Consider the following 24,038-nt stretch of genomic DNA (forward strand, 5'->3'; position numbering starts at 1 on the left):
ATCAGTATTACAGCACCAGTACAGCCATGACTTTATTTTACTTTGCACAATAGTGCTGACAGGTTCTCTTTAAGTACAATATTTGCACAATACGTCCCCATATTACTACATGGCACTTCAACGTGAATATTTTGACAAAAAAGTGGCAACAAATCCATGTATCAACCACAAAGAAGAGAACCACTTTAATAAATTTAAAAATTTCCTTTTTATTGAGAAATTTAGCAAATATTTAAAAATGACCACATAAGCATGAATCCATAGAAAAATAACCCACAAGAGGGCAGCAGTAAGGCACTAAAATAATTATATTACTTGATTACAGATATATTCCAGTTAATCTATAACAAACTTCCCATGTGCAAAAAAGCATCATATATCATATTCTACAAGCAGCACGTTAATATATTTTTTAATTTTGCCCAAATACTCACCAAAAATGCAAAAAAATGCCTGTATAAAATTAATCTAGCAATAATGCTTATACATTATAATAAATTACAGCATTTTGAAGCAGATTATCTGTGAAAATTTGTCTGACTATAGTTATATGGACAAAAATAATCTTGCTGCTGACTCCACAATAATAAAGCTATAGACAAAAATTGTAAAAGGCATAAAAATATTATTATTTTGTTTTAATAAGGTACTGCTAGACAGATGCCTAAATAACTTAGCAAATCGCTAATAAGAAAGTGCTTTGTACAAAATCATAAGGGCAAAAATAATCAACCCGCAACAAAGCACTCTGCCAGCAGAACGCTGAAAAACACACTGCCTATACAAGATTGGATGGACGGAACTGATAATGTTTCTAACCGCACCGCAGCATTATATTAGAAACAAAATCCAGGACGAGAAAGGGGCATAAATGATATTACCTGAAAAGATGCCGAAAAACAGTGCTGAACCCTGCACTGAACCCTGCGCCCCGACGCACGTTTCGCCCTACTGCTTCTTCCGGGGGCGCAGTAGGGAGAAACGCGTGTCGGGGCGCAGGGTTCAGCAGTGTGGCACTGTTTTTCGGCACCTTGGGAAGTACATGGGATGCACATGGGAAGTTTGTTATAGATTAACTGGAATATATCTGTAATCAAGTAATATAATTATTTTAGTGCCTTACTGCTGCCCTCTTGTGGGTTATTTTTCTATGGATTCATGCTTATGTGGTCATTTTTAAATATTTGCTAAATTTCTCAATAAAAAGGAAATTTTTACATTTATTAAAGTGGATCTCTTCTTTGTGGTTGATACATTGATTTGTTGCCACTTTTTTGTTGAAATATCTCTTTAAGTACAGTTGAATCTTTTTTGTTAGAAGATTCCTTTGACAATATGTTGATAACAGCCCATCCCTCTACTAGGACCTGTAGCGATCCCCTAGAATTTACATGAGCACATGAGAAGACTCTTAATTTTCCTGTAGCGCCACTGCAGTGTACTTCAAGTATCACACATTCACATTGAAATGCATTGGTTATCTATGTAATGCACAGAGGTGATTATTTGATTCCAAGTCCTTAACACTAAATTAATTTTACAATTCTGCAATCTAGGAGCTGATTCAAAATGCAGAAGATGCAGGAGCCAGTGAAGTCAAATTCCTCTTTGATGAAACACATTATGGCACTGAATCCCTTTGGTCAAAGGAAATGGCCCAATATCAAGGTATATAGACTGATCCTATTATTTTAAGAGCCACACACTACTCACTTAATTTTGACAAAATTGGATTGTCAGCCTGAGGCTGTGTGCACGCCAAAATGCAACATGCTGTGTTCGGCGCACACGGGCGCACCTTCAAAAGTGCGCAGCGCACGGCAAAATCCTGCTAGCGCACGGCCAGCGCACGATCTGCGTACCCTATGCTAAAGATAGGGTGCGCAGATCGCAAGCGTCCATGTGCGCTAGTAGGAGGCGATGACCGGATGGGGCGGGCAGGGAGCCGGCAGGGGGCGGGGCTTAGCGGCGGCCGTGCGCAGCGCCATAAAGCGCAAATGTGAAACCGGCCTTAGTCATCAGGATTTTGTGCTTTGTGTGGTTTTTTGCACAATGGAGCATGTCACTTCTTTCAGCGTTTTTCACCCACGGAAATGAATGGGTGGTGAAAAAACGCTGAAAAAAGGCACCAAAAACGCAGGTATCAGGTTTTGCTGCGTTTCTTTGCATCAAAACCTGATTCTAAAGAAAAGAATAGATTTTTTTTTCAACACTAAACTTTATCAGCATGCTGAAGAACAAGTCTAGCATGCCAAAACCACAGCAAAAACCGCAAGTAAAACCAAAGATAACTTGCTTTTTTTTCTGCAGCTTCTTTCCTGCTAAGAGATCAGGTTTTGTTGCAGAAAAGAAATGCTGAAAAAACGCCTAGTGTGAACTTACCCTAAATGCTGCTGGGGTCCGAGCCACACAAGAGACTAGTTCTCCCTGCCTGTTGCCCTGGAGTGGCTGGTCTCTCCTTATACCTGTCACTCTAGGGTAGCGGGCAGGGTGAAACCTGACCTGTCAACCCAAGGTAGTGGGCGGGGAGAGACCTGACCAGGCAAGTAGGGAGAGAACTGTCAATCTAGGGCAGCAGGCCTGGAGAGACCTGATCACATAGGAAGCGTCCTGCCAGTCCAGGGCAGCGGCCATAGATATCCCTAACTGGATACGTAGGGAGAGACCTGTCAATCCAGGAGCAGCGGGTGAGGAGAGACCTGACTAAGCATGTATGGAGAGGCCTGTCAATCCAGGGCAGTGGGCGAGGAGAAACCTGACTGGGCACGTATGGAGAGACCTGTCAGTCCAGGGCAGCGCATGGAGAGAGACCTGACTGGGCGTGTAGGGAGAGACCTGTCAATAAAGGGAAGCGGGCTGGGAGAGATCTGCCCGGGCACGTAGGGAGAGACCTGTCAATCCAGGGCAGTGGGCAGGGAGAAACCTGACCGGACACGTAGGGAGAGACCTGTCAATCCAGGGCAGCAGGTGGGGAGAGACCAGACCATGCATGTAGGGAGAGACCTGTTAATGAAGGGCAGCGGGTGGGGAGCAGGCTGTTGCCGTTGATTGGGCAGCTTGTATCAGCTGTCCGGTTCCCTTTAATATTGGCGATAATGTAATTTCTTTAGGCTATGTTATTTCTCCATTTGTGAGGACCTGAATGCTGGGACCTCATTAATATTTCTGGCACCAGCTATGCAGGGAACTGCATCACTGCCCTATTCACTTTATTGGAGTTATGTTGCACGTTGGATGGCTGGTAGATCCAATGTGGAATTGAAATGACAGGAGAAACTCTGTGTCTTGTTTTTGGAATTCGTGAAAGTGCCATAGGGCAATCTGAGTATTATTGTAAATCTTAGTAATATCCCATGAGATTGTTATATGTGAATGCTTCTTCACTGCTGATAAAATATATTAGGGTTGTAGATACTTGGAACTCCCAATGAATAAGCAGACCATACATAATATTGGTCTTCGTTATGGCATGAGCAAATCGTTCAGATGATGCAGTATGAATGAATCTATGTAGTTAGTGCCTGTCCGAATATACTAAAAAATATTTATCCTACTTTTCTTAGGTCCTGCGCTTTACGTATACAATAATGCAGTTTTCACTCCGGAAGACTGGCATGGAATCCAAGAAATTGCCAGAAGCAGGAAAAAAGATGACCCACTGAAGGTCGGGAGGTTTGGAATTGGATTTAACTCCGTTTACCATATAACAGGTGATAAGCTATGGTAGATACAGCTTTTCAGTGTTCATTATAGTACATTTTATATAAACTGAAAGAAGGTCAAATAAAACACCATGTTGAAGAATGCTCAGTAATGAGACTAAACCACTCTTACAGTTAGGTCCATATATATTTGGACAGAGACAACATTTTTCTAGTTTTGGTTCTAGACATTACCACACTGAATTTTAAACAAAACAATTCAGATGCAGTTGAAGTTCAGACTTTCAGCTTTCATTTGAGGGTATCCACATTAACATTGGATGAAGGGTTTAGGAGTTTCAGCTCCTTAACATGTGCCACCCTGTTTTTAAAGGGACCAAAAGTAATTGGACAGATTAAATAATTGTAAATAAAATGTTCATTTCTAGTACTTGGTTGAAAACCCTTTTTTTGGCAATGACTGCCTGAAGTCTTGAACTCATGGACATCACCAGACGCTGTGTTTCCTCCTTTTTGATGCTCTGCCAGGCCTTCACTGCGGTGGTTTTCAGTTGCTGTTTGTTTGTGGACCTTTCTGTCTGAAGTTTAGTCTTTAACAAGTGAAATGCATGCTCAATTGGGTTGAGATCAGGTGACTGACTTGGCCATTCAAGAATATTCCACTTCTTTGCTTTAATAAACTCCTGGGTTGCTTTGGCTTTATGTTTTGGGTCATTGTCCATCTGTAGTATGAAACGACGACCAATCAGTTTGGCTGCATTTGGCTGGATCTGAGCACACAGTATGGCTCTGAATACCTCAGAATTCATTCAGCTGCTTCTGTCCTGTGTCACATCATCAATAAACACTAGTGACCCAGTGCCACTGGCAGCCATGCATGCCCAAGCCATCACACTGCCTCCACCGTGTTTTACAGATGATGTGGTATGCTTTGGATCATGAGCTGTACCACGCCTTCGCCATACTTTTCTCTTTCCATCATTCTGGTAGAGGTTGATCTTGGTTTCATCTGTCCAAAGAATGTTCTTCCAGAACTGTGCTGGCTTTTTAAGATTTTTTTTTAGCAAAGTCCAGTCTACCCGTTTGATTCTTGATGCTTATGAGTGGCTTGCACCGTGCAGTGAACCCTCTGTATTTACTTTCATGCAGTCTTCTCTTTATGGTAGATTTGGATATTGATACGCCTACCTCCTGGAGAGTGTTGTTCACTTGGTTGGCTGTTGTGAAGGGGTTTCTCTTCACCATGGAGACTATTCTGCGATCATCCACCACTGTTGTCTTCTGTGGGCGCCCAGGTCTTTTTGCATTGATGAGTTCACCAGTGCTTTCTTTCTTTCTCAGGATGCACCAAACTGTAGATTTTGCCACTCCTAATGTTGTAGCAATTTCTCGGATGGTTTTTTCTGTTTTTGCAGCTTAAGGATGGCTTGTTTCACCTGCATGGAGAGCTCCTTTGGCCGCATGTTTCCTTCACAGCAAAACCTTCCAAATGCAAGCACCACACCTCAAATCAACTCCAGGCCTTTTATCTGCTTAATTGAGAATGACATAATGAAGGGATTGCCCACACCTGTCCATGAGATAGCCTTGGAGTCAATTGTCCAATTACTTTTGGTCCCTTTAAAAAACAGTGTGGCACATGTTAAGGAGCTGAAACTCCTAAACCCTTCATCCAATTTTTATGTGGATACCCTCAAATGAAAGCTGAAAGTCTGAACTTCAACTGCATCTGAATTGCTTTTTTTAAAATTCATTGTGGTAATGTCTAGAACCAAAATTAGAAAAACGTTGTCCCTGTCCAAATATATCTGGACCTAACTGTATTTCTGTTTTGTTTTTTCTTTCCCACTTCTTATGGCAATAAACATTATGGAAATATATTAGCTGCCAGCTGATAGTAAAAATAAAGCGCAATACAGACAATGCTTTTTTTTTTTTCTGCATTTGTGTATTTTTGCCATTTTTTTTCTCAACGCAGTAAGTTGTAGATTTGGTGTCCTGTTTCCTATAGGTATTTTTCAACAGACTTTTCATTAGGGGGAAAAAACCCTTAAAGGGGTTGTCCGGGCTTTTCACATAATCTCAGTACATACTGTATCTAGGCTGCAGAATTATGACAATAAGTAATTTACTTTCTGTCACTAGTTTGCACGGTTTTCTAGATATTCTGAACAGAAAGTCTGGGGGGGGGTGTTATGGCATTGAAATGAGAACTAGTCATAACCTCCTACTCTACTCCAAACATGCCCTCTATAGCAACAACCCCACCCTCCATAGCTACAGGCCCTCCCCGTCCACATGAAGCAGCCCTCATTACACAGTAACGAATTCTTCCCCTCTAGCAGCCTCAGTGCAGAGAGCAGAGAGCTGCTCCTCCCCCAGACACACATTGAACAGTGTTCTATGGAAAGTGAAAGTAGTGAGGAGGGAAAATCGTCCTGTATTCTGGGCCACTCCATGATTACAATACATACAGTGGGGCAAAAAAGTATTTAGTCAGTCAGCAATAGTGCAAGTTCCACCACTTAAAAAGATGAGAGGCGTCTGTAATTTACATCATAGGTAGACCTCAACTATGGGAGACAAACTAAGAAAAAAAAATCCAGAAAATCACATTGTCTGTTTTTTTTTTCATTTTATTTGCATATTATGGTGGAAAATAAGTATTTGGTCAGAAACAAAATTTCATCTCAATACTTTGTGATATATCCTTTGTTGGCAATGACAGAGGTAAAACGTTTTCTGTAAGTCTTCACAAGGTTGCCACACACTGTTGTTGGTATGTTGGCCCATTCCTCCATGCAGATCTCCTCTAGAGCAGTGATGTTTTTGGCTTTTCGCTTGGCAACACGGACTTTCAACTCCCTCCAAAGGTTTTCTATAGGGTTGAGATCTGGAGACTGGCTAGGCCACTCCAGGACCTTGAAATGCTTCTTACAAAGCCACTCCTTCGTTGCCCTGGCGGTGTGCTTTGGATCATTGTCATGTTGAAAGACCCAGCCACGTTTCATCATCAATGCCCTTGCTGATGGAAGGCGGTTTGCACTCAAAATCTCACGATACATGGCCCCATTCATTCTTTCATGTACCCGGATCAGTCGTCCTGGCCCCTTTGCAGAGAAACAGCCCCAAAGCATGATGTTTCCACCACCATGCTTTACAGTAGGTATGGTGTTTGATGGATGCAACTCAGTATTCTTTTTCCTCCAAACACAAGTTGTGTTTCTACCAAACAGTTCCAGTTTGGTTTCATCAGACCATAGGACATTCTCCCAAAACTCCACTGGATCATCCAAATGCTCTCTAGCAAACTTCAGACGGGCCCGGACATGTACAGGCTTAAGCAGTGGTACACGTCTGGCACTGCAGGATCTGAGTCCATGGTGGCGTAGTGTGTTACTTATGGTAGGCCTTGTTACATTGGTCCCAGCTCTCTGCAGTTCATTCACTAGGTCCCCCCGCGTGGTTCTGGGATTTTTGCTCACCGTTCTTGTGATCATTCTGACCCCACAGGGTGGGATTTTGCGTGGAGCACAAGATCGAGGGAGATTATCAGTGGTCGTGTATGTCTTCCATTTTCTAATTATTGCTCCCACAGTTGATTTCTTCTCACCAAGCTGGTTGGCTATTGCAGATTCAGTCTTCCCAGCCTGGTGCAGGGCTACAATTTTGTTTCTGGTGTCCTTTGACAGCTCTTTGGTCTTCACCATAGTGGAGTTTGGAGTCAGACTGTTTGAGGGTGTGCACAGGTGTCTTTTTATACTGATAACAAGTTTAAACAGGTGCCATTACTACAGGTAATGAGTGGAGGAAAGAGGAGACTCTTAAAGAAGGAGTTACAGGTCTGTGAGAGCCAGAAATCTTGATTGCTTGTTTCTGACCAAATACTTATTTTCCACCATAATATGCAAATAAAATGAAAAAAAAAACAGACAATGTGATTTTCTGGATTTTTTTTTCTCAGTTTGTCTCCCATAGTTGAGGTCTACCTATGATGTAAATTACAGACGCCTCTCATCTTTTTAAGTGGTGGAACTTGCACTATTGCTGACTGACTAAATACTTTTTTGCCCCACTGTAACTCATTATCAGTAATTCCTTCCCTCACTGTCCCAGGCTGCTGGCAGCAGTGAGAACAGACTGTGTGTTGGCCAGTGATGGGGGTCTGCAGCTTCTAATCTGCACAGGGGATGGCAGTCACTGATGTAATCTGTTGTGTGACAAAGCCTCTGCTGTGTGAATAAGACAGCTCTGTGTCACTGATGTCTTCACACAGCAGCAGATTTGGTGCAGTGTATGTGCGAAGCTCCAGCAAGCTCCAGTGACCAGCACCACCCACTGCCCACTCATTGGCTGGCAGTAAACTGCACCAGCACTCATCTTTATCATTATTCCAGCATTGGAAAGAACACAGCAGTGATCCTGTATTTGTGAAAGCAGTACAATACATACATACATACACCCCCCAACACTTCACACTGTTACAGCTGCTGATTGGACAGGCTGCTCCCATCAGTATTTGTGTCATTAGACACAGTGCTCACACATACACTGCACCAAATCTGCTGCTGTGTGAAGACATCAGTGACACAAAGCTGTCTCATTCACACAGCAGAGGCTTTGTCACACAACAGATAACATCAGTGACTGCCATCCCCTGTGCAGATTAGAAGCTGCAGACCCCCATCACTGGCCATCACACAGTCTGTTCTCACAGCTGCCAGCAGCCTGGGACAGTGAGGGAAGTACTGATAATGAGTTATGTATTGTAATCATGGAGTGTCCCAGAATACAGGACGATTTTCCCTCCTCACTAGTTTCACTTTCCATAGATCACTGTTCAGCGTGTGTCTGGGGGAGGAGCAGCTGCTCTCTGCACTGAGGCTGCTGGAGGGGAGGAATTTGTTACTGTGTGATGAGGGCTGCTTCATGTGGACTGGGAGGGCCTGTAGCTATGGAGAGTGGGGTTGTTTCTATAGAGGGCATGTTTGGAGTAGATTAGGAGGTTACGACTAGTTTTGATTTCAATGCCATAACACCCTCCCCTTGGACGTTCTGTTCAGAATATATAGAAAACCGTGCAAACTAGTGACAGAAAGTAAATTATTTATTGTCATAATTCTGCAGCCCAGATATGTACTGAGATTATGTGAAAAACCCGGACAACCCCTTTAATCTGCACAGAAAAATGTATGAAGGAAAAAAAGAAAACATATTAAGGTGTTTTTCATAATAAAAAAGATTGCAAAAATAGTTTCTGAGAAAGCCTTAAAGAAGTTGTCCGCTACTGACCACAAGGTGCTGTATACAATAAAAGGTACTTGACTCCTGGACCAGCTCCACTCCTCGTGTCTGAGTCCTGTGTCCCTCTGTGACCTCTTTGACGGAAAAGTGAAGGGTTTAGCTTTGTAGCTGCCGCAGCACTCATTTGACGTAATTTATGTCTGAAGATCACTGGGGGACTCTGAGCTCAATGCCCAAAAGATAGGAATATATTATTTCTTTTATGCAGCACCATTGGGACATTCATAAGGGGTTTTCCAGTAGAGGGCACCACCTTTAATAGCTGAGGGTCAGCTTTCAGGAACTTTATCAATTTGCCTGATCAAATAGTGGCTGCAAAGAGTCTTTACATTTTTAGGACTCAACATATTCATGCATTTCGTGGTTAGGTCCAAAAATAATATAATAGCCTTCTGTAATTCCCCATTTTTCGTGTGGATGCGCTGCAGTAAAATCAAACACTTCCAAAGTCCACAGATTACAGCTAAATGGGCTGACCCCTTTAATGAAAAATATTTTCTCAGTTTTCCTATTGATCTGATTTTGGATGTAACACTGGTAGCACCAATGTAGAGTAGAAAAATCAAAAGAAACTTTGCTTTGGTTTTGGATGTTGTGGAAATCCAATAGATTAATCGGAGTATTATTCTAGCAATATCCCACTATCTGTTATTATTACCATGGTATTAATCTCTTTGGCATAAATAAGGTATTTTGTTTATATCTATTATACCAGCACATAGTCCCAATTATATTCACTAATGTTTTGTATTTTTCCTTTTTAGATGTTCCCAGTATTTTCAGTGGAGATCAGATAGGGATGCTGGATCCCCACCAAATACTCTTTGGGCGTCATGAGTCAGGCCAGTGTTGGAACATTAAAGAAGACAGTAAAGAAATAAGTGAACTGGTGGACCAATTTGCCCCATATATTGACATTTTTGGGAGCACAAAAGAAACCCTTCTGGAAGGTTACTACCCAGGAACCTTCTTTAGATTCCCACTTCGTGTCCAGCCATCATTGCTGAGTCACAATCTTTATAATAAAGAGAAAGTTCTAGACCTGTATGAATCCTTCAGGGCAGATGCAGATACCGTGCTTTTATTTCTGAAGAATGTCCAGAAAGTGTCTTTACACATTCGAGAGGCAGATGGATCTGAAAAGCTGGTGTTCCGTGTCACAGCAAGTGAGAACAAGCTACTAAAACACGATAGACCCAACTCTATCAAAATCCTTGGAAGTGCCATTGATAATTACTGTAAAGGAGTCCCAAGCAATAGTATAACATGTGTGGCCTATCATGTAAATATTGTAGCAGAGGATGAAAGCGTCAAAGAAACGCAAACCTCCTCATGGCTGGTGTGCAACAGTGTTGGAGGCCGAGGCATCTGCACTGAATTAGACTCTCTCGCCGATGACCTAAAATTTGTTCCTAGTATTGGAATTGCCATGCCATTGTGGCACAATGGAGAAGAAAAGGGAGCAGAGTCACAGTTTATTGGACGAGCATTTTGTTTTCTTCCATTACCACCCGGAGATGAGAGCAAGACGGGCCTCCCCGTTCATATTAGCGGCTTCTTTGGCTTAACAGACAACCGAAGGAGCATCAAGTGGAGAGAACTGGACCAATGGCGAGATCCAGCAGCTCTTTGGAATGAACTTCTGGTCAAAAATGTTGTCCCAAAAACATATGCAACTCTTATTTTGGAAGGTATCAAGAGAATGGGAACAGAAGAGAATCCTGAGTTCCCTCTCTCTGCTGATAGCATTTACCGAGTGTGGCCAGCGATGGACCAAGTAAGGACACACTGGAAACCTATCATAGAACCTCTGCTTAAGGAGCTTTTTCAGAATCCAGTCATATATTCTGCCAAGAAATGCTGGTTAAAAGAATCGGATGTAAACTTCACAGAAATCGATGAACATCAGGAGTACACAAAAACTATCCTGAACTACCTCCAGACCTCAGGGACTCAGATCGCCAAGGTACCGGCTAATGTTGCTGCTGCATTCCAAATCCCGATAAACAATTCTAAGCCGGTGAAGAAGGTCACCCCAGCACTGGTCCGTCAGGTGTTGAGGAAATGTGGACACAGAGGACCTGTTCATGAGAAGCTTCACATCCTTGAGTTCATACTTAGTGATGAGAATTACAGTGATCTTATCGGGCTTGAAATACTTCCGCTGCAGAATGGAAGCTTCATTTCTTTCTCTTCATCTGTATCAGATAAAGATGTTATTTACATAACCTCAGAAGAATACCCCAGGTACGAGCAGATACCCTACTGGGAATTGGATATATTAAATATTGGATTTACCGTATATGTAATGTATAGGCTTATGTTATCTTCTTTTATGGACCATGTGTGAATGGGACTTGAGTGGACTGTTGGGTTTCTGTATCTAATCCTACATTTCTGCTATATGGTATTATCATCCCTGATTTCAGAAATAGATCTGGGACATGTACATGCTGTTATTGTATATCTCTATCAGGCTCCAGAAAATAAAAATTAAGAGTAATATTTGCTTATAATCTGAATGCCATGTTACTCCCTGCTAAGTCTTGTTTACCGATGTATCGTTTCCAAATTGGCTTTCTAGAGCTATATGTAGCTTTTGATGTGAATTGCAGCCCGTTAAGGGTTTTAGCTAGCATCTCATGATATTGTATGGAACGTCTATTGTAAAAAACTGGCGTTTTCAACTAAATTCGAGGAAAGGAATGGGAGGGCATGTCTATACATTCTCAGCTTAATGCGGTATTGGCACTGAAGTCAGTTCCTGTGCATTGCATTTGGTGGCCGTATGTTATGTACTATGACATGTCCTCAAACTAAAGGCCCCCATAGACTAAAGGCAACTGAATCCACTGATCAACGGGTTAATGTATATGGGGGCCGACTGATGGTCAGGAGAGGTGTCTGAGCGATGTTCAGAAGTGCGTGTCCGATTCCAAACTGCCAAACACATTTTTGTCCCTGAGATAAGCCACCAATAGAGGAAAGAGAATACAGGCGCGCTCGGTCGAGTGTTGACCAAGATGACTGGCAGCCGTACGATCGGCAGGAGAATGTTTTGGTCGACATCTGATGTGTATGGCAAGTCTAAGGATACAAAGAAGGGTGTCTTGCAGGAAACAAAATGTTTTTGGCTGGCACTTTTCAGAGAAGGGGAACGAGAAGGATCCATTTTATAGGATTCTTGATTTCCCAAGACAGGCACCATAAATGTTTGATTGTGGAATCAGTTCTTCCTTTGTCTATTATAGAAATGCATTATATATGTTGTCTCCAAATATTGTGGAAGTAAAAGGTGATTAAACTTCACCAAAAGAGACATAATTTGTACAACTAATGACAATGTTCATTTAGGGGATAAAAGAGATAAGTGATTAAAATAAAGCTGGTATGTCTTCCAGGTCACTTTTTCCAGGTTTGGAAGGAAGACTTCTTTCTGAAGATTTAAAGCCCAAAATTCTAATAGCCTTGAAGGAAGCTGCGACTAGTAGAGGTGAGGAGACAGGACGGTCCAGTTTTTATCTTTTGTTTGGCTTACCCTTTATACATTGACCCATGTTCGCTTTTCATCTAGGACCCGATGCATGCTTCTATCAGAAATACATTTCTACAGATACACATTAATCTATGAGAAAATCTATTTGTTCTATAATTTTTTTGGGAAATTTTAATACCATCAAAATGTATAAATGAAGTGATCAGTGAGAATGAAGCTAGGGGGCATAAAAGTCGCCCCAGGAAATTCCAGCTATTATTTGCAATAAGTCCTTACTGTATAGGATCCATATACAAATCACAAGGAAAAAAAATCAATGCAGTATGTATACATTGTAGGGATGAGCGAGCTTATTCGCAGTGGAATTGAATTCTCCTCAAATTTTACGAAAATACATTTTCTCGAGCTGCGGCTGTCATATTGCTGAACCATAGATAGGCAGGCAAATAGTTAAGAAAAAACATAATACCTCACTGCTCAGCTGTCCCCCAAAGTTTCCTTCTGGTTCTTAGGGCTTCTTCTTTCCTCCTACCTCCTTGTGCCCAGCGTCGGACTGGCCCACCGGAGAACCGGAGGATTCTCCGGTGGGCCCTGGCATCTGGTGGGCCCTGGCACCTGCTGGCTTACAGGGCCAGCAGTTGCCTAGGGCCCCCGCTGCTCCAGGGGCCCCCAGCCAGTGGTGTGTCGTACATCATGCAGCTGCTATGGGGGCCCCTGCCAGTGGAGCAGCAGCCAGGAGCCCCTGTCCCCGCTGCTAAAGAGAAATGAATATTCTCTGAGAAGCAGTGAATATCATTTCACAGTCTCCACCCCCAGAGGCCCCGCCCCCAGCTCAGTAAGCCGCTCTGCATCTGTAAATCAGGGACGGCGCCGCCCTCAGTCCCCTCTGCTCCTGACTCACAGCCAGTGCGCGATGACGTCACTACATCGCGCACCCGCTGTGTGTCCGGCAGAGGGGGCAGCTCCTGACACTGAAGCCGGCATCAGCGTGGGAGCAGGAGGAGAGGCGAGTATTGTGGTTTGTTTTTTTTATATCTCTATCTCTCTATATCTATCTTATCTATATCTATCTATATCTATCTATCTCTATATCTATCTCTATCTATTATCTATATCTATCATCTATATCTATCTTTCTATCTATATCTATCTATAACTGGAGCAAGTTCAGAAAAGAGCGACCAGAATGGTGACCGGTCTGCAAACCCTGTCTTATGAGGAAAGGTTGCAGGATTTGGGAATGTTTAGTTTGCAAAAGAGAAGACTGAGAGGAGACTTAATAGCTGTCTACAAACATCTAAAGGGATGTCACATTGTAGAAGGATCAACTTTATTCTCATTTGCACAAGGAAAGACTAGAAGCAAGGGGATGAAACTGAATGGGAAGAGACACAGATTAGATATTAGAAAAAACTTTTTGACAGTTAGAGTGATCAATGAGTGGAACAGGCTGCCACGAGAAGTGGTGAGTTCTCCTTCAATGGAAGTCTTCAAACAGAGGCTGGACAGACATCTGACTGGGATGATTTAGCGAATCCTGCTTTGAGCAGGGGGTTGGACCAGATGGCCCAGGAGGTCCCTTCCAACTCTACGATTCTATGATTCTATGATTCTATATCTATCTATCTCTATATCTATCGCTATCTATTATCTATATCTTTCATCTATATCTATCTTTCTATCTATATCTATCTATCTCTATATCTATCTCTATTATCTATATCTATCATCTATATCTATCTCTATATCTATCTTTATCTATCTATCTATCTATCTATCTATCTATAGCTATCTCTCTATCTCTATATCTATCTATCTCTCTATATCTGTCTCTCTCTATCTATCGCTCTATCTCTATATCTATCTTTCTATCTATATCTATCTATGTCTATCTATCTATCTATCTCTATATCTATCTATTCTATCTATCTCCATCTATCTCTCTATCTATCTCTCTTTACATTTATCTCTCTCTATATCCAACTCTATATCTATCTATCGCTAACTCTATCTATCTCTATACACCTATCACTGTCTCTATCTATCTACAGTATCTATCTATCTCTCTATTTATCTCTCTATATCTGTCTCTATCTATCTATCTCTATCTATCTCTATATCTATTAGTTCAATTCAAAGAAGCTTTATTGGCAGAACTAAATACACATTAGTTTTGCCAAAGCAAGTGTACAGAAGGGAATAGGGATAGGGACTGTAGGGATGTTGGGTAGGGGCTGTAGGAAAGGTGGATGGGGGCAGATCCAGGATGGGGCTATAGAAGTCCATGGCATATCATAGTTCTCTTTCTCGCAGTCTATGACATTCGCTCACATATTGTGCTGCTATCTCCACTGCTCTCTCTTCTTCCCCCAGCAGGATATATGTTTTCTCTTGCTCCTTCTATATCTATCTACAGTGGGGCAAAAAAGTATTTAGTCAGTCAGCAATAGTGCAAGTTCCACCACTTAAAAAGATGAGAGGCGTCTGTAATTTACATCATAGGTAGACCTCAACTATGGGAGACAAACTGAGAAAAAAAAATCCAGAAAATCACATTGTCTGTTTTTTTTTTCATTTTATTTGCATATTATGGTGGAAAATAAGTATTTGGTCAGAAACAAGCAAACAAGATTTCTGGCTCTCACAGACCTGTAACTTCTTCTTTAAGAGTCTCCTCTTTCCTCCACTCATTACCTGTAGTAATGGCACCTGTTTAAACTTGTTATCAGTATAAAAAGACACCTGTGCACACCCTCAAACAGTCTGACTCCAAACTCCACTATGGTGAAGACCAAAGAGCTGTCAAAGGACACCAGAAACAAAATTGTAGCCCTGCACCAGGCTGGGAAGACTGAATCTGCAATAGCCAACCAGCTTGGAGTGAAGAAATCAACTGTGGGAGCAATAATTAGAAAATGGAAGACATACAAGACCACTGATAATCTTCCTCGATCTGGTGCTCCACGCAAAATCCCACCCCGTGGGGTCAGAATGATCACAAGAACAGTGAGCAAAAATACCAGAACCACGCGGGGGGACCTAGTGAATGAACTGCAGAGAGCTGGGACCAATGTAACAAGGCCTACCATAAGTAACACACTACGCCACCATGGACTCAGATCCTGCAGTGCCAGACGTGTCCCACTGCTTAAGCCTGTACATGTCCGGGCCCGTCTGAAGTTTGCTAGAGAGCATTTGGATGATCCAGAGGAGTTTTGGGAGAATGTCCTATGGTCTGATGAAACCAAACTGGAACTGTTTGGTAGAAACACAACTTGTCGTGTTTGGAGGAAAAAGAATACTGAGTTGCATCCATCAAACACCATACCTACTGTAAAGCATGGTGGTGGAAACATCATGCTTTGGGGCTGTTTCTCTGCAAAGGGGCCAGGACGACTGATCCGGGTACATGAAAGAATGAATGGGGCCATGTATCGTGAGATTTTGAGTGAAAACCTCCTTCCATCAGCAAGGGCATTGAAGATGAAACGTGGCTGGGTCTTTCAACATGACAATGATCCAAAGCACACCGCCAGGGCAACAAAGGAGTGGCTTCGTAAGAAGCATTTCAAGGTCCTGGAGTGGCCTAGCCAGTCTCCAGATCTCAACCCTATAGAAAACCTTTGGAGGGAGTTGAAAGTCCGTGTTGCCAAGCGAAAAGCCAAAAACATCACTGCTCTAGAGGAGATCTGCATGGAGGAATGGGCCAACATACCAACAACAGTGTGTGGCAACCTTGTGAAGACTTACAGAAAACGTTTGACCTCTGTCATTGCCAACAAAGGATATATCACAAAGTATTGAGATGAAATTTTGTTTCTGACCAAATACTTATTTTCCACCATAATATGCAAATAAAATGAAAAAAAAAAACAGACAATGTGATTTTCTGGATTTTTTTTTCTCAGTTTGTCTCCCATAGTTGAGGTCTACCTATGATGTAAATTACAGACGCCTCTCATCTTTTTAAGTGGTGGAACTTGCACTATTGCTGACTGACTAAATACTTTTTTGCCCCACTGTATATATCTATCTATTATCTCTATATCTATCTCTATATCTTTATCTATCTATCTATCTATCTATCTATCTATCTATCTCTATTGCTCTATCTCTATATCTATCTTTCTATCTATATCTATCTATCTCTATATCTATCTCTATATTTATCTCTATATCTTTCTTTATCTATCTCTATATCTATCTCTATATCTATCTCTATATCTATGTTTATTTATATGTATCTATATCTCTATATCTATCTCTATATCTATCTATATATCTCTATATATCTCTATTATTATTATTACTATATCTCTATATCTCTATCTATTATCTATATCTATCTATATATCTATCGCTATATCCTTCTATCTATAACTATCTATCTCTATATCTATCTATCATCTATCTATCTATTATCTATTTTCTATCTATCGCTATATCTATCTATCTATCGATCTATCTCTATATTTCTATCTATATCTATCTTTATATCTCTATCTATGCATCTCTCTCACCCACAAAGCTCTCCACTGTTCTGCACCGCCTTATATCTCCTCTCTCATTTCTGTCTATCGCCCTACACGTGCCCTCCGTTCTGCAAATGACCTAAGACTAATATCCCCCGTAATCCGAACCTCGCACCTCCGTCTCCAAGACTTCTCTCGTGCTGCTCCAGCTCTCTGGAATGCACTTCCCCAGACGATCAGACTGATACCTAGCCCTGACCTATTCAAGCGCGCTTTGAAAACCCATCTCTTCAAAGAAGCCTATCACATCAACTACTCAGCAAGCTAACTTTGCCCTGTTCCCTCCTTCCAAATATTATTCTGAATCTGCACCCTACTATTCATCTGTCTCCACACCCTCCATGCACATGATAACTGCACTTGATACTTGTCTATTGCACTTAAACACACGGGCTGATGACCGGATCATGCAGCTTTATATGAAAATCCCTATTATAATTGCCAGACCTGAATTAACAAGCATTTCTCACCTACTGTGTCCCCCCATTTCCTTGTAGATTGTAAGCTTGCGAGCAGGGACCTCACTCCTAATGTCATTGTTTGAATTGTCTTAACTTGTATTGAATTTATTGTCTGTACATGTCCCCGCTTAATTGTAAAGTGCTGCGGAATATGTTGGCGCTATATAAATAAAAATTATTATTATTATTATTATTATCTATCTATCCATTATCTACTATCTATCTCTATATCTATTTCTACATCTATCTTTCTATCTATATCTATCTAACTCTATATCTAGCATTATACCCTAGGAGGGGGCAGCATTATACCCTATGAGATGGCTGCATTATATTCTATGAGGGGGCTGCATTATATTCTATGAGGGGGCTGCATTATATTCTATGAGGGGGCTGCATTATATTCTATGAGGGGGCTGCATTATATTCTATGAGGGAGGCTGCCCCAACTCCTGCTACATAATTAAGACATGTATTACCTTATATTATACCCGGATATTGGCGCGTTTTACCGCACAATTGGTGGTCTTGTATTTATCTCTATGTAGCTGCATCGCGGGCCCCAAGGTGTTCCAGTCCGACGCTGCTTGTGCCTAGTCTCTTTGACCTCTTAAATTCAAGCTGTAACTCGAAGCTTGACTGAGGCCTCGGACGTCACGTCGTGATGTTACAATGTGAATCGCCCAAGTGACTACATGGTGCACAAGTCATGGCCTGGATTAAGGAGACTGAAGAGACTATGTGCAATGGGGAAATGAAGGGACGCAAAGAACATGACAGTGAGGTGCAGGATGGTGGGACAGATGAATGGTGACTAGTGATGAGTGAACGTGCTGGGATAAGGTGTTATCCGCCATGCTCAGATGCTAAGAGAATGTCTTCGGCGTGCTCAAATATTATGTTCGAGACCCTGCGGCAGCATGTCTCGCAGCTGTTAGGAAATCCCTGCATGTGTAGCGGATGTCTAACAAGCAGGCTATCCCTACATGTGTTGCAGCTGTCTATCAGCCACAAGACATGCTGCTGCGGGGACTTGAATGTATTATTTGAGCACGCTGCAGTCACTCTGTTAAAATCTGAGCATGGCGGATAACACCTTATCCCAGCACGTTTGCGCATCATTAGTTGTGACTGGAGTATTATTATAGTTTTTTTTATTTCCTATGTTTATTATGCGCTGGGGTCTTTAGAGACCCCAAAGCATAGTAAAAACATTACATTTTCAGAGATTAATGGAGTTTCCCTGTAAAATCTGCCAATTTGCCAAATTCGATTGTTGGCAGATTCGATCATCTCTAATATGCTACACATGTACTGCAAACACGGACACGTGAAGGGAGCCTTATGTCTCTTGCAGAACTTGAGGGAGTGCCTCGTGACACAGGGTCATATACCGCCCCTCCCTTAGTCCCTCACTAGGTACAACACTGTGTAGTTTTTGCCTGTAATGTGGGAATGGCGAGTGATAAAGAGAGGATAGAGAGGGGAAGTCACAGGCTTGTAGTCTTATTGCAAAACACAAGCATGAAGCGGTGAGGGGGAAGAATTGAGATCTTAATCCTCATCATTGGAGTCCGGGTTAGACAAGATGGAATAGTCTATGTGCAGCCTGCGGATCACCTTGTAGCAGCCCAGGGTTGGACATGCTTTTCCTTCCTAAAATAAGTAGATTTTGACAAAATATCTCAGATTCAGAGGCATTGCTAGGGGTTTTGGAGCGGGGGGGCAAATCTTCTGAGTGGCCCTTAACCAGGTAACCCTAATTAGTAGAGTTGAGCGAAACAGGTCGGCCAGATTCATGAGTCGCCGACTTATGCCAAAGTCGGGTTTCGCCAACCGAAACCCGACCACAGCGGCCAGGCGGTCGGCAAAACGAGCGCCAAAGTCGGATTTCCCAGAATGTTTGCACGTGACTTTTTTTCAGCCACTGAGCAAGGATGTACACTGTGGGCAGCGAGATGACATGTGCAGCGTCGAGAGAGAGAATGAGAATGTAGGTGTGTTTCCTGTCCTCCACTCCCTGCCGACTTTGCTTTCCCATTGACTTGCATTGGGTTTCGTGTTTCAGTCGGACCACAGACTTTTCACGATAGTCGGCCGATTTCGTTCGACTCGACTTATGAGAAAGTTGGGTGTCATTAAACCCGACTCGACCGTAAAAAAGGCATAGTCGCTCATCTCCACTAATTAGAACTATGGTGGATGTAAGAGAACCTCAGCAGATGTCCGCGCTGTTGCAAGAAAAAAATTCTGTACAAACACCAACACTGATACTACTGCCATATTGTGACCATATAATTGATAGATACCAGTCTTACAGCTGACGTTCTTTCTGGTGGAGTCGTTCACTTTTGCCATCTTTCCTATTTGGCCCAGACCGACATGACGACTTTTTCCACCACGACTCGTCTGCAGGGATTACAACAATGTCACATTTGACTTCTCACATTGCTAGAATGGCCCCTTCTATTCCCAACCTGAGCAAACTTCTCATCCTACTGATACCCCAAAACTGAGCCACCACTGCTGTATGTCTCCCTATTACTGCACCTACTGTGTGGTACTGTGTGCCCTGTAGATGGTAAAACAACCCTGTAGAAAACTGTTTGATGACCCCAACACTGAATAATTGCCCCCACATTATACAAAGAAAAATTATCTCTCACATTTGATGGCCCCCTAAATAGCCTTCATAAATTATAATGCACTCCCCAAATTCCTCCGTACAGTATAATGCACTCCCCATAGGCCTCCATATAGTATAATACACTCCCCATAGTCCTCCATATAGTATAATGCACTCCCCATAGTCCTTTATATAGTATAATGCACTCCCCATGGTCCTCCATATAGTATAATGCGCTTCCCATAGTCCTCCATATAGTATAATGCACTCCCCATAGTCTTCCATATAGTATAATGCACTCCTCATAGTCCTCCATATAGTATAATGAACTCCCCATAGGCCTCCATATAGTATAATACACTACCCAAAGTCCTCCATATAGTATAATGCACTCCCCATAGTCCTTTATATAGTATAATGCGCTCCCCATAGTCCTCCATATAGTATAATGATCTCCCCATAGTCCTCCATATAGTATAATGCACTCCCCATGGTCCTCCATATAGTATAACGCACTCCCCATTGTCCTCCATATAGCATAATGCGCTCCCCATAGTCCTCCATATAGTATAGTGCACTCCCCATATTCCTACATACAGTATGATACAATCCCCATAGGCCTCCATACAGTAAAATGCTGGCACCGGGCCCTCCCCCGACAAACGGGCCCCATAGCAGCTGTGTGGCAATACAGGGAGATTGTGTCACCCTGCTCTGCAGGAGAGTTTAACTGTGTTGGTGAGCTGTGCGTGCCGATACAGTTAAAAGTAGTGTAACTTCAGGTGTGCCCCTCAGATTGTGGGGCCCGGGGTGACTACACCCTCTGCCTCCCCAGTAGGTACGCTACTGCTCAGCTTACTATAAGCCTTTGTACAGTTAGCCATCTCTGAGGTAACATACACCTCCGATATAGCGTCAGACAAATGCTGTTTAGTTGATAGGTATTCCTCCACGCGGCGTCCATGACCCCAAAATACCTACATGGGTGCTATAATAGGGCTATGTACAACTCGCTCTGCAAAGTCCTAGTATGGTTGTGTCCAAGATGTGGCCCAGGCTCAGTACATGACTCTGAGGATCAGTTACTCAGTATTATATGTAGATTATGCCGAATATTCTAACTATGTACAATCATATTTTTGATGTTGTAAACATTATAATATATTACATTGTAGCACAGCAGCTTCTCTGGGGCTATGCAGGTACAGTAATCTGCTTGAAGAAGTGCTAGATTAAGGAATGTTGTTTTCATGCATCCAACACATTTTTTTCCCCCTCTAATCTAACAAAAATTTTATCTTAAAAATATTCCAGTTCCTGAATAATCCCAGCACTAACTCTCTGCCGTCATTAAAATATGTACAATTGAAGGACATTAATTTAAATAATTTTTGTTTGATTCTTTTGTTGAACATTGCATTTTACATGATTGTGTGTTTTTTTTTTTTTTTTTTTTTTTTTTTTTTTAAATTCTGCATGATGTTTAGTTTTTTTTTGTTTTTTTATGGCTTTTATCACAACAGATAGGAAATGACATGTAAAATATTTCTTTTCTATTCTAGAAATGCGAAACCTTTATTGAGATCAGATCTGTGTAAAAGAAAAACTACCGTATCTTTGTTGTCCACAGGAACCAATCACAGCACAGCTTTCATTTCTTCACAGTTGTTTAAAAAAATGAAAGCTGAGCGCTGATTGGTTGCTATGGGCAACAAAGACTTTATGCACTTCTGATAAATCAAGATTATCTAGAAGCTTCTTTTTTTGGTCAGTTGTTACCACCTTTGACCTCCATGGCTATTGGCGGTAATCAGCCCGTTATGCCGCCCGGTAGCATTTGGGTTTTAGTCATGTGGTCGGTGTCACCACTCAGTGTTAGAGAGCAGTGGCTGTGTCTCCGGTCGCTCGGTTACATTCTCTTGACCTCTCCACCAGCTGGGGACAAGCCCTTTAAAGATGATCTGTCACCAGGTCTAAAGTGGTCATTTTTTTGCTTGTTTTATTCCTCCTATTCCCCTAAGTAATTTTTTAAATTTTAATTGGCCATATGGTTTTCGAGATATTGGTCTTTCCATTTAGCGCTAATCTTTATGATCTTTAACAAGGAGGCATGGCTCTCAGGACTCTCTGGGGGGCTTATCTTCTGGCTGCTTTGCAGAATTACCCTGTAAGCCAGGCCCCCTTAGTTAAAGACTATAAAAAGTACCACTAGATAAAAAAGCCCCTTTTGTGGAACCATGATTTACAAAAAAAAAAACACAGACAAAACAGAAAATGTATGTAAGCCGCAGGAATTAAAGAGAAAATTGGTCATGTTTGACCTAGTGACAGGTCCTTTTAAAGTCATATAATAACATAATATGCAATATAAAGAGCAAATAACTAATAAAGAGAATGTAGTCGACTTCTTGGCATTGTTAGTGTTTTTTTTTCCATGGGGGGAATTTCTCTATGTAATACATGCATGCAGTGTTCTGTGTTGGAGCTATTACTGAGGACTCCTTAGCATGGAGTTGTGCTGTCTAATATCTCTTGCATGCACAATTAGTGTTTGGTGCTTGTACTTGAACTTGGTTATGTTTTTAATGGAATCGACCAAGGGTGGGCGATTAAATATTCTCAAAGGGCCACATTATTGTTATTATTTATTATTATAGCGCCATTTATGCCATGGCGCTTTACATGTGAAAAGGGGTGTACATAATAAAAAAACAAGTACAATAATTTTGAATAAAATGAGTCACCAAATAGTACAAGAGGAGAGAAGACCCTGCCCGCAAGAACTCACAATCTAAAAGGGATGGGTGAGAGGATACAGTTGGTGAGGGGAGAACTGGTCATGCACTGGTGTGCTGGAACAAGGGTTGCTGCAGGTTGTACTCTTGTTGAAAGAGGTACTTCTTCAGGTCACTTTTGAAGGTTTTCCACGTTAGGTGAGAGTCTGATCAAACACTGCCTTTTGATAACCAGCATAGCTGCAACCCTCAGCTGTCAGCTTTATCATGGCTCATGGCTGGTTATCAAGGGTTGAGGGGGGTCCTCACACCGCAGTTCACTGTAAAGGCCCCGTCCCACACAGCGATCTCCCCGGCAACATCGCTGTGTGTGACATGGATCAGCGACCGCCCCCCCTGCCGGGTATCGCTGATCGCGCTTCATCGTCCTGGGCTGTTTTTTGATCGTTGGTCTCCTGCTGGCCAGCATGCATCGCTGTGTGTGGCAGCGAGAGACCAACGATCAGCGACGCTGGACGCTGGTTTCCAATGTAAACAGCAGGTATCTAAGAGCCGCGTGGCTCTTAGATACCCGATGTTTACATCGGAAACCAGCTTGCTCGCTGGTCCTGATCGCTGGAGGGGCTGTCTATGTGACAGCTCACCAGCAATCAGCCTAACGATGTCCCAGCGATCCCATCCATGTCGGATCGTTGGTGGGATCGCTGGGACATCGTTATGTGTAACGGGGCCTTTAGAAATTTCTTATGATGAACTGCGGTGAACTCACTAAGCTCAGCACTGCACCATGAAACTTTTCCTCATGGTGCTCAGATTTACTCTCTCCTGATCAGTCCGGTCAACTCAGATTTACATAGTAGCCTTTAAGCTATGATTACAATGGGAAAAGCAATAAAGTTGGCACATTCCATTTGGTATTGTTTTTCTGCCACATTTGAAATAACCCCATTGTGGTTTGTATCTTTTGCTGGAAACTATTGATGGATGTATGGAATATTAAGAATAGATTCTTTACATGTTGGATTTTATAAATAATGCATGCATTAACATGTGCTTATACAGTGGGGAAAATAAGTATTTGATACACTGCCGATTTTGCAAGTTTTCCCACCTACAAAGATCGTATGTACACTTCACCTGTGAGAGACAGAATGTAAAAGTAAAAAACAGAAAATCACATTGTATGATTTTAAACAATTAAATTGCATTTTATTGCATGAAA

At 42.1% G+C, this 24,038-nt stretch overlaps 1 protein-coding gene across 1 annotated transcript in view; it reads left to right on the top strand.

The window, feature by feature from the left end:
* The window catches only part of SACS (sacsin molecular chaperone), a 103,726-nt gene that overhangs the window by 64,389 nt on the left and 15,299 nt on the right, over positions 1-24,038 (top strand). The window contains exons 6-9 of the mRNA XM_073583028.1: positions 1,557-1,668; positions 3,564-3,710; positions 9,731-11,213; positions 12,368-12,459. Of these exons, the coding sequence (XP_073439129.1) occupies positions 1,557-1,668; positions 3,564-3,710; positions 9,731-11,213; positions 12,368-12,459 (1,834 nt within the window). The remainder of the gene's footprint in view (positions 1-1,556; positions 1,669-3,563; positions 3,711-9,730; positions 11,214-12,367; positions 12,460-24,038) is intronic.

The sequence above is a fragment of the Dendrobates tinctorius genome, unplaced genomic scaffold (assembly GCF_039654945.1).
Source record: "Dendrobates tinctorius isolate UK_male_01 unplaced genomic scaffold, ASM3965494v1 ptg000075l, whole genome shotgun sequence".
NCBI lineage: Eukaryota > Metazoa > Chordata > Amphibia > Anura > Dendrobatidae > Dendrobates > Dendrobates tinctorius.